Source organism: Lactuca sativa, chromosome 4 (genome assembly GCF_002870075.4).
Source record: "Lactuca sativa cultivar Salinas chromosome 4, Lsat_Salinas_v11, whole genome shotgun sequence".
In the NCBI taxonomy this organism is placed as follows: domain Eukaryota; kingdom Viridiplantae; phylum Streptophyta; class Magnoliopsida; order Asterales; family Asteraceae; genus Lactuca; species Lactuca sativa.
Genome location: NC_056626.2, coordinates 87,754,051 through 87,765,919, shown reverse-complemented (window position 1 = coordinate 87,765,919; position 11,869 = coordinate 87,754,051). Strand labels below are relative to the sequence as shown.

Below are 11,869 nucleotides of genomic sequence, written 5' to 3'. Positions count from 1 at the left end.
ATTCTAAAAATTCTAGAATAATCTTACACACACATCATTTTCATCCACCACCTTCCCTAAGAAGGTTTCTGGACCCTTTTGTTCAACTATCGAACAATTGCACTTTTAGTCCCTACACTTTTAATTAATTTTTTTAATCCTAAAATTAATTACAAATTAATTTCTAATTAAATATTAATTAATAATATGATTACTAATTAATATATTATTTCCATAACATATTAATAAATCATTTATTCCAATTTATTAATCAAATTAATAAATTCTTCATCTTCCTCAATTAATCATCATGTCTAGTTGCACCTGTGAAGACAACCTAAAAGGACTATGTCACTATCAATTCAAATACATATTAATTATAGTTATGAGTTTAGGCACCTACTCCAACATTTATTACCTGTACATCTTGTAGTATGTATTTGATTAGCATCCAATATTTCCATCGCTACGTACTATAAAAGAGTCTAATGCTAAAAGAAATAGCCACCACACGATATGCGACTGTATACGTCAATAATCTATCTAAATTTTTTTGAACGACAAATATAATCTTTTCTAAAACAACTTCTTAATTCCACTTATATCCACAATGAAACTTGAACCTCAATCTTAAAGTGATAGAACAACACCTAATACCGTTGTGCTAGAAAATCTTTGGTAATAATCTATCTAAATGACTTTACACGTATTCTTTCTTGTGGGAAAGCATAGAGAATTAAGAATTTTAGAATTAAGAGCAACTAAAATTAACTTTTAAATAACACTTCCAATATATCTTTGATTATTAACGATATTACAACAAAGTGACAAGTGCACTTTTGCACTCTAATTGAAAAATCAAAATTCGAATCAAAGAAGAGTAGGCCATGAAAAAAAATTATTACAAGATTTTGGATTTTAACATTACAATGTATTTTTATGTAAATATACAAAAAGAATAAATAAATTAATTAAATGAATTGATTAATTAGATTTATTTATGTTATATGAAAGTTAAGTTAAATGAAATTAAATTGTACATTTTATGCATGGCTAATTTGTCAGTATTTGCATTATCAGTTAACTTCACAAATTAATTTTTGGTGTTGCTCTTCCTCTTCCACCTCTATCAAGTTTTCCAGAATCGCTTCGGTCGTTGTCGTTAAAAATCCCGGCCAGTCCCTTCATACATCGGAGAACAATGTTAGTTAATTCCAAATCTCTTGCAAATCTTAAGATACTTACTACAGCTGCATCTTAATTTATATGTAATCCTATGTATTCTTTTTAAATTAATACTTTTGTTTTAAAATGTGATAATGGGAACATTAATATTAATGAAACGTATACGTAGAATGTTGGGAATACCCATCTCAATTGCCCTCGTGATACATACATGACTCGTAATGTACAAGTGTAGTTGCATTTAAGAACCAGTTTTCATTATGGGTATTCCCTCGTTCTACTGTATTATTTTTAAAGATCTGAAGCTACCAATTAATGTTGGTCGATTGCATGTCACCTTATAATTAATGTGTATACCCGGATTCATTTCGAGTAATGTATCATTTCTCTATTTCAGCATTTCACGAGATAGGCATCAATGCGTATAGCATGATAAGGCTACTTAATTAACATATCCAATGTTCCCATGATTGTGACTTGTACTATAGTAGGAAGGCTTAATGCAGTTTAAGGACTATACTCTGTGTAATTATTTTCTAGCATAAAGCTCGAATAACCTAGTTTCTGAATTGAATGACATCGAAATGAAAAAGGTATTTGTATCTTTTTTAAATTTTGTCACTTGTTATAAAATAAAACAATAAAACTGAAGTGAGTGTTTAATTATTACCCGTCTGATGAATCGAAAGTTATGCCGACGGTGTACTTAGCCTCTTCAAGAGCCGACTGAAACCTATCTAGCTCATGTTTTGGGCACCTCCCGTTGTCCTTAATCATAAGCTCCGATGGTTTAACATCACAAAAAACAGGTATAACCTTCTTCTTAGCCTCCATAATACGAGCCAGTTCATGCAAGCAAAAATAGGATTGACAATACCGGGGAGAGAAAACCGCAACTCCAACTTTACATCCGCTGATTGCAGTATCAATTTTATTGAACAATTTATCGCCTGGTTTCATATTCTTGCTGTCCAAGAAAGGCCTTAATCTTAACCTCGTGAGATGATTATACAAAAGTCCGGCGACGTTCTTCTTTGTGTCAATTCCACGATGGTTAATGAAAACATCGCAAGGTGGCTGCTGACGTGTGATCATGGCGGCAGTTGGTGGTTTCTGGTAGTGAAGGAGATTACTGTAGACATTCTTGGTTGAGGAAATTGAACGTTGCATGGAGAAAATAATTAAAACTGAGATTCAGAGTTTGTTCTTTGTTCTTTGTGGAGTTTAATATTCTTTGTATCTGTTCAAGACTATTAGCATTGGATATGCGGCAATGGGCTTTTATAGAAAGAAAATAGATTTTGAATATTGAATTTTCGAAGACGAGTCACGAGAACCGTATCCTAGATGTGTACTTAGACCTGGAAAGTGGAAAATACTATAGTTATAGAATAAAAGGCTGGTTCGAATATATTGACTGTTTTGTTATTAACCCCTTCAAACACGGACCATAAAATAAATACATATATTAAACAGAAAATGAAAGTTATACGTACTAAAATAGAAATAACAATGTTATTAGTATCATGGGAACTATTTTTCGTCTCAAAAGTAGATAGGACAATTTTATTCGTTAATTATTTAAATTAAAACTTTTGGTATTTCATTTCCACTATATTACAATTTTAGTTATCTATTTATAAAATAGGAAGTAATACGTCATAAAATTAAATAAACGTCGTAGATCTATGTCAAATGGACATTTTTTCATTTTAATTTGATCAATTTCAAGACACTCGCACGTTCTTAGAAATAAGCAGTTTTACACTTAAATGTATTCCAGAAATCATTTTTTGTTTTTTTAGCTTTGTCCAATTTCAAGACATGACCCACCTCTTCTTCTATTTTCCTCTTTAAGTTTATAACTAGTGTATTTTGCATATGAACTATCTAACAAAAAATTTCATGTTTAGAATATTAACATTAAACGTTTAATGTACATATAAAAATTACAAGTTTGTGTCTGATTTTCATAACTTCTAGGATGTTTCGTTGGTAAAACTATGTACTTATTAATCATTAGAATTTACCTTTTTCCATGTTTTCAATATAATATTTATACATTGAAATATAATTAATGTTTCTAACAATTTTTAGACTATTAGAAAATAGACGTTTTTCACTACAAGAAATCATGTCATTATCGGCGATAAAAACTTTTAGAAACGATTCAAGCTAAAGTCGCTGCTAAAAGTTTTTGCCGTTGGTAATGCCTTGGGAACCGAATCCACATGAACCCTTTACGGCAAACCCCAATCGTCAAATCGATATTCTAATCCGACGAATGGGGCTACGTTTCGCCTAAACCCAATAGCAGCAACATCAATGCCAATGATTTTTGTCGCCACTAAAGGACAAAAAAAAAAGACACGGTATAAATTCCCTCCATAGTTGTCGCCAAAATTGACTTGAGTCGCCGCTAAAGGTTTTGGCGTCGCCGATACTACTTTACGCAGAAAACCAAAAATAGATGCCTTTCTATTTGCTTACTACTTCATATTTGCTTCCATATTTGGTCAAGTTTTTTTCTTCCCTATTTCTTTGATGACTCGCACCATCGATCGACCGATTCAGGCGACCGTCCACCAGTGACATCTCGTTTTTTCTTCCCCCGCTGAGATCCCGATTGGAAAAGGAGATACTAAAAACAACTTTAGCATTTCTCCGATGACTGTAGGGTATTTCCGACGATAGTAGGGCATCTCCTGCTCATTTCTCTTTCACTTTCTCTTGTAACATTGATTTTTAGCTTATAATAGTGATTAATTGCAAAAAATTGGCATTTTCAGTTTTTGATTTCCTGCTTTATTGACGATTGTTGTTGTCACCGCTGGCGACCACCACCACCACTGCATCATCTGTTGATTTCCGCCACCATAGGTTCTTTTTACTGTGAATTTCGAGATTAATTACAAAATATGTGTATATGTATATATTATGTGAAATTTGGCATATGTGTGTCTATATTTGATATGCATGTTTGGTGTATGTATGGAAAAATATATGTATTTTGTGTATGTGTGTGATAGTATATGTATTTGTTATAAGTATGATGCTATTATGTATGTATGTTGTGACAACCGTCAAATTTCAGTCAAGTCAAAGTCAACTAAAGTCAACAAGTCAAACCGGTCAACTCATCTAACCCTTGTATGCTAGGGTTTTCATTATGTTCCTTATTAAAGAACTCGCACTCTTAATGCAAAGTATCACTTAGAATTTTCATGTGTTCGGAAACTCTAAACCCTAATCAGGGCAAGTGATGAAACTACTCGATAAAACATTATTCCTTAACCCCCGGGGGCATATGACAGTCATAACAAGACTTAATGATGTCTACGAACCTTGCATTGCGAAGCCAAACACTCAAAAAGGTCATAAAAGAAATCTCTCCCAAATCTCTCTCCGTATGTGAAATCTCTCCAAGTATGTCAAATCTCTCCCAAATCTCTCTTCATATGTGAAATCTCTCCAAGTATGTCAAATCTCTCCCAAATCTCTCTCCGTATGTGGAATCTATCCAAGAATGTCAAATATCTCCCAAATCTCTCTCTGTATGAGAAATCTCTCCAAGAATGTCAAATCTCTCCCAAATCTCTCCAAGTATGTGAAATCTCTACCAAATCTCTTGTTGTATGAGAAATCTCTCCAAGAATGTGAAATCTCTCCCAAATCTCTCTAACTATGTGAAATCTCTCCCAAATATCTCTCTGAATGAGAAATCTCTCCAAGTATGTGACATCTCTCCCAAATCTCTCCAAGTATGTCAAATCTTTCCCAAATCTCTCTCGAAATCTCTCCCAACTTCTGAAAATCACTCGGGGCATCCCGACCCTCGAATTTGACGAAAACAGCCCAAAAACGGAAGTCTACGCGAAAAACGGACTTAAGGAACCGAAACCTCTTAGGAACTGAAATCCTCTCAGGAACCGAAACCTCTTAGGAGCCGAGACCCTCTCAACCGAAATGGACCGGGTGCTCTGTCTATTTCGGTCCTCTGACAATTCTGAACCGAGACTCTCCCTTCTTACCTTCGGTCCGAGAAGACTTCTCACTTTCGGTCCGAGAAGCACCTACGCAGCCGAACCCCTCCTCTCTTGATCCCTTCTGACGAGCAGCCTGTGAGAGGTCTCGGTTCCATGCACAACTGAGCCTCGTCTTCGGTTCTATGCTCCTAAGGAGCCGAACCTGCGCACCTTCAGCCCTGAAGTTTGGATTTCAGCAATTCCTACCCGGTTTTCAATATTTTTAGCATTTTAAGCCCGTTTTTCGTAATTTCAACGCGAGATTTTCACCCGAAATCATATTTTAACATAATAAACCCTAAATATTCATACTTTAACTATATTTTGGGGAAATTCATTGCCTAAGAATAAAATCTATTTGGTAAGATACTTAGGTGGAGTGTTGACTTATCCTTTGGACAAGGACACACGCAACCTCCCCATAGCTTTATAGTACAACCCACAGTCACTATTACACCATACCTAGTCATTTCATAGTACTTTTCTCATCATTTTGCAGCCACACACTTAGTCAAGAGCTGGAAAAGCCTCCTCTCTCCTCACATTACTCCATTTTTCCACCAAGTGCAAACTTCATTCTCTCTCACTCCCTCTCTCTAGATTTCGAGATTCAAGGCTTGTTTCCAAGTTTTCCTTCTACATTTGGTAATATTCTTCCTCCTACACTTAGATATTCTAATATCTTTCATCCAAATCATAGATTGCTTACACAAACATCGTCATATTTGTGTTAGATCTTCAAATCTTCAAGCACCTCTCAAGTGTTCTTGAGTTGAACACTTCTTTTCTCCATCATCCATCTACTGAAATCACTCAAGGTGAGTTCATACCCCTATCTTTTCATGTTTTTCTTAAGTTTTAAGGGGGGGGGGGGGAATACAAGTTAAAACACCAAGAACACAACTAAACTCATTTAACAGCCTTCATCAGAAAAGTTCAGCTCCATTCATGGACTGTTTTGGGCAACTTAAACACCTTAGTTTTCAAAACGGTTCTAGGTTCATGTAGTTCCAGTTCTTACCTTTAAAATGACTACTTGCACACCTCCATACGATTTTTCTACAATTTATGGTGATTTTTACAAAACTACCTATCATGTCAAGAGCAAATCCGGATCAATCTGTGATTATGGACATTTTCACACATGTTGTAAAACACTAAAAATCATGAACAAATTTATGAACAAACTATACTTATTCCCCAAACTCTCAGAATTTACAGATTCTGATTTGGACCTTTGATGATTTTTCTATAAATTTTCTAAGAACAGTAAAAGAAAATGTTAACAACAGAAAAATGCTATCAATTTCATTTCACATTGTAACATGTTGAGCAAGGTGTATATCTTTATGTGAATATAGGTTATTGCAAATAGATGACATTTTGTCTTAGTATATAGCCATACATCTGAAAACAAATGGATTTTTTTTACCTACAAAAGTATGGTAATTAATTAATTGTTATATTGCATGTTGCTTCACTTTAGTAAAAGGTATAAATACATATCAGTAAACAAAAGGATTTTTACCTTCACAAATACAGTAGTTAACCATAATAAACAAAGTTATAACTATTACATTTGAACGTTTTGATAAACTATAATAGGTATGGTTTATGTTTCCATTAACACAACAAACACATTTCGGGAGGTTTTATTCCCACAGAAAAAGGTTTTACACTCACGTACACCACACGTAAACTTGTTAACTTAAATTGTGAGACATTCGTCTCAGTACTCCTAGAGTATGGGTTAAAATTCCTGGTAGTTATAACCAGAGTCTCTTGTAGGGAGAATATGATAGTTGTGTATAGATCTATATTGGGTTTGACACCCCACACCTTGCTGCTAGCTACAGTGGGACCTGCAGGTCTATGGGTGACAAGTGTCATATTAGTTTTCGACGCCTGAGAAACATCGTTGTAGGTTCATTCATTCATAGTATGGTTATAGCGACTCACATAGGGAGTTAACAACATAAAGTTTACGGGAATTTTTGTTAATCAAAAGGGGTTTTATGTCGATTTAAAATCACTTTTTATATCAATAAGTAAGGATATTACTATACACTTTCAGTCTTGGTATTTAAGACTACACATTATTCATTACGTGACTTTCCCTCAAATCAAAAAGGGTTTTATGCCGACTTAAAACCACTTTTATATCTTTAAGTATGACAACTGCTTGTTTATTCTCGGTCCTGAGATTTAGGACCACATAACTTTTATAAGGAAAATATTGGATTTTTCTTGGTAACACACAACACATTACAAAGAACGGTTTCCAAACTCTTTATGTAAAACGCTTATGAACTCACTAACTTAGTTGTTGACACTCTTTCAAAACTACTTGTATTCTCAGGAAGTCAACGAAACCAAGTAACCGTAAGCTTTTGAGGATGGAACGCTACGGCGTTGAACAACTATTTTTATATCATGTCATGATCAATCATTGAAATATTGAATACTTGAAACCATGTAATTCCTTTCTGATTATATTTATGATTGGTTGTATTTACTTTGAGCACTATTATACTCGTTCTTGTGATACTATACATGAAGTCCTCCACCCCCGGATGTTTCCGCCATCCTTGGTTTGGGGGTGTGACATATGTGAATGTATGTGCATTTGAAAAAAAGAATGTGGTGGATAGTCCCTTTTGATACAAGAAGTTGGAAAAAAGCTTTATTGTGATAAAAGATATAGTAAAATAACATTTAAGGGTAAATTATTTGTATAAGAATATTTTATATGGTTAATTATGACTGGTTTTTACATAGCTAACTTTTTTTTTCTTGTTTTGGTAGACTAAGTTTAATTTTGATCTGGTTTCCCAGGATCCAAAGATTGCTAGGCTATTAGAGAGTTTTGAAGCAGCTTTGTTAAAAGGTTTTAGAAAGCGTAAAGCTGGCACAAAAGCATATTTCTTGACAGTCAGAGGGTATGCGGATATCATGAGAGCATTAGCCATCCCCATATGATATGGAGGAAAGTAGTTGAGTATTTTGAAACGTATCAACACCTAACCGCTTCTACAAGAAACAAAAAAGTTCGTGAACTGCAAATGTCCGTGAACCGTGGGGGGTCGAGATCGTATAGCAGTACTAGCTATAAAAGGGTACTCTGCGATATATGTAATTAATTATTTAAAATATAACCTATTTTTTAATGTTTAATAGAACCTGAAAAGATTTGAAACGTTACGCGCTGCTAATACCAATAAGAATGGTGTATTTGTTAGTTATATAGTGGAGCAACAATACGTAAGTATTTAATTATAATTTTATCATATAATTAAGTGTTTATTTATACTTAATTTTTAATCATTTTTGGAAAACACGGAATCGGTTAGTGCAAAAGCTCTTAGAATAAACGCAAGGGTTAAATCGTGAAAAAGGTTTAACACTCATTGAAGAAAGAGCATGTTTTGAAAGAGTATTAGGTGAATGGCGTGGACATATCAGTGGCATCTGTGACATCCCCAATTCACGGCCAGAAAAGACTGATCTATTTATGTTTATTTTAAATCATAGTATCATTTTTAAAAAGTAATATCGTGGAATTTGTTTCCAAAAACATGATAATAGTATTATCAAAGCATTTATGTAGAAATATAATTTATTTATATTGAAAACGTTTGGATGTAATCGTCAATACAGTACATAAGCATAAACGAAAATAATACAGGCCATTCACTATATTATCTAAACTACTGGCCTATAAGCATCCATAAACCGCTCATCATAACTTCACACTTGTGCTCTCGTACCACTAGCTGTAATACAAGAAACTGAGTGGGACAGACTTGGGGGCCTGGTGACCACATATGGCATTCAATACATAATAATCAAATTCTTTTAGTTATATATTTTCAACAAAAATTTCAACCCGATTACTCATTCCCGTTATCCTCACTTTCTGTCTCTAAATCATCTAATTCAGGGGGCTTATCCTAATGAATCATCTTCAGGATCGACAATACTGCTAAGGGGATATCTTAGCAATATATGTCAATACGACAATCATGGGGGGATGGAGTACACCTGGTGAAAATTTACTTCAAAAACACCTATATGTTGCGAGTTTCCTAGCATTCCACTAGACTGTCCAAAATGGTCTATAGTCATCATCTATACTCTGTTGGACGACTGGATCATTTTTAAAGTTACGCCCTCTCGTTATCTATATCATCGTTCATCTCTAATCATTTATATCGTCTTACATCTACCCATCTTTACCCAATGTATTTATAGGTAATAAAATACTTATACAGTTTAAATCGAGTAAAACATGTATAAAAATCGTTCATCTAGCATAGATATCCACGACACATATAATAGGCATATATAGCATGTAACTATCTTAAATATTTTATATCTATGTGTAAGATGAATGTAACAATGCACTCACTTGATAAAGTGTTGACTCAAAACTCGGACAACGCTTTGCTTTAGCACTTAGCTTTTCCATTGACGTGACCTAGGATCATATCGGAGGTAGGGTCCGTTTAGTATACATAATATACTATTTGGAAATCCCACTTTAAAATCCTCATGAAATCCAGCCTAGGCATCATCCCTGTAAGTAGATCAATCAATAATATAACATCGGAACTACTGACAAATCTTATTTATAAATTGATAACAACGACTATGAATTTAAATATAAATCACACTAGAATGGAACAGAGTGTAATTTAACTTACAAAGATTCCCTAGAAAAAAAACTCCGGAAATTACATTGGTGGAACTGTAGGTTGATAGCTACTAAATATCAAGCTCTTAGGGACTTCTAACTTGCCAAAAATATCCTAACTACTAGGGATAAATTCAGACCAAAATAGTAGAAATCGAGAGTAGTCGGAGAGAGAGTGAGAGAGAGAGAGAGAGAGAGAGAGAGAGAATTGAATGTTGTGGAGGAAGAATGAACTCGAGATATCTATTTATATTTTGAGATTTGCATATGAGCATTCTGTAAAGACCAAGAACGCCGCACAAAAGGATGGACGTTGCTCCCCAGGATTGTTGACTTGTGGTGAACAATGGTCGTGGCATCCTTGAGGCTTCTAGAAGGTCATGCACAGGCACAGATGCATGCGACGAAACTCAAACTTTAAAATTAGGTAAATTCTTCATACGCAATTTGTTTTTTACGTACTTTATATCCACGCGTAGCTATTGACGGGATCTACAACTTTTGTTTAGACTCGGTCGGCTAATTTTGAATTATTTATTTCACAGATGCTTTGATTTCTAAAGCCCGTATACAATGCATAACTATGTTATCTGATACCAGTTTTCAACTGTCTTTTTATCATTGGAATCCTATTAACAAGATCTCAATCTCTCTTTTAGGTTGCATCGGTTGAAAATCAACCAATCTAAAATTCAATATTTGGGTTGTCTAATACTATGTTGAATCTTAGAAAAATCATAATTTCCACTATTGAAGTCAGATTTTGACATTCCCTGTATGTGAGCTCTCGGTTTGACATCTACCACGATTTTTGTTTAGGTCACTATGGCTAGAAAGTAACCTAACAAAAGTTTAGTTTTTATAAATCGGGTCGAATCGCAAAACCTCAACAGATCATAACTTCTTTGTTATAAATCTGATTTAAGCGCTCCTTATATACCTAAAATCCTTGTCGCAACTACTTCAACTTTCATCAAGGGTATTCAGCCAAAATAATGTTCTATTTTGGATGCGTATTTTGCTCTAATTTTATTATATTGTGATAAGCACGCATACTACAAATAGTTGCACATAAATCACATAATACTCAAATAATTTCCCTATATTATATCAAATAAGTTACAATTGTTAATCCTAATCATCTAACTAATGCCTAGTGAGAAATGCAGGTGTTACAATTCTCTCCCCCTTAGGATGATTCTATCCTCAGAATCATGCATTAGTAAACAGATATGGATAGCAATTCTTCATCTTGCTTTCTGTTTCCCGGGTGAGGTTCGGCCTATTTGAATGTTTCAAACATCTTACTTCATAACTTCTTCCTCTTATGGTCAAAAATCACTTCAGGCTTTTCTATTAATCTCTTATCCTCATCAATCCTTATCTTCAAAAGTGGAATTATATCGGGGACTTCTCCCACGGACTTACTCAAATAACACACGTGGAAACTATTATGAATACCATCTAGTTCTTCTAGAAATTCAAACTTATAAGCTGGGTTCCCAATTCTCTGAAGAACCTTGAATGGTCCAATGAATCTTGGACTTAGCTACCCTCTCTTTCAAAATCTTATAAGTCCCTTCCATGTCGAGACTTAAAGCAACACCAAATCCACAACTTCAAAGGTAATTGGTCGTCACTTCTTGTCAGCATAGCTCTTTTGATGCTCTTGAGCTCCAAACATTCTTTCCCAAATTACCTTTAGGTTTCTGGAAATTTGATGGACTATCTTCGGAATCATAAACCGCTTTTCTCCAGCTTCAAGCTAACAAGACGGCGTACGATATTTTCGTCCATATAAGGCTTTATAAGGGGCCATCTTAATGTGTGAATGGTAGGTTGTACTCAAACACAACTTCGTATCCATTTCCTCTTGTAGGCTTTTCCAAAACCTTGAAGCGAAACAAATGTCATGACCTGACACAATCGTTAAGGGAACACCATGAAGTCTTACTATCTCTTTGATATAGACATATGAAGATGTATC

The 11,869-nt window shown here is 34.4% G+C and overlaps 1 protein-coding gene across 1 annotated transcript; it reads right to left on the bottom strand.

The window, feature by feature from the left end:
- Positions 1–897: 897 nt before the first annotated feature.
- On the bottom strand, positions 898–2,394 carry LOC111911879 (TIR-only protein). Its single transcript, XM_023907624.2, has 2 exons — positions 1,835–2,394; positions 898–1,161 (listed from the first exon to the last, which is right to left on the bottom strand). Exons 1-2 carry the CDS (start codon positions 2,332–2,334, stop codon positions 1,056–1,058), a joined length of 606 nt encoding a protein of 201 aa, XP_023763392.1. The 5' UTR covers positions 2,335–2,394; the 3' UTR covers positions 898–1,055.
- Between the last annotated feature and the right edge of the window lie 9,475 nt (positions 2,395–11,869).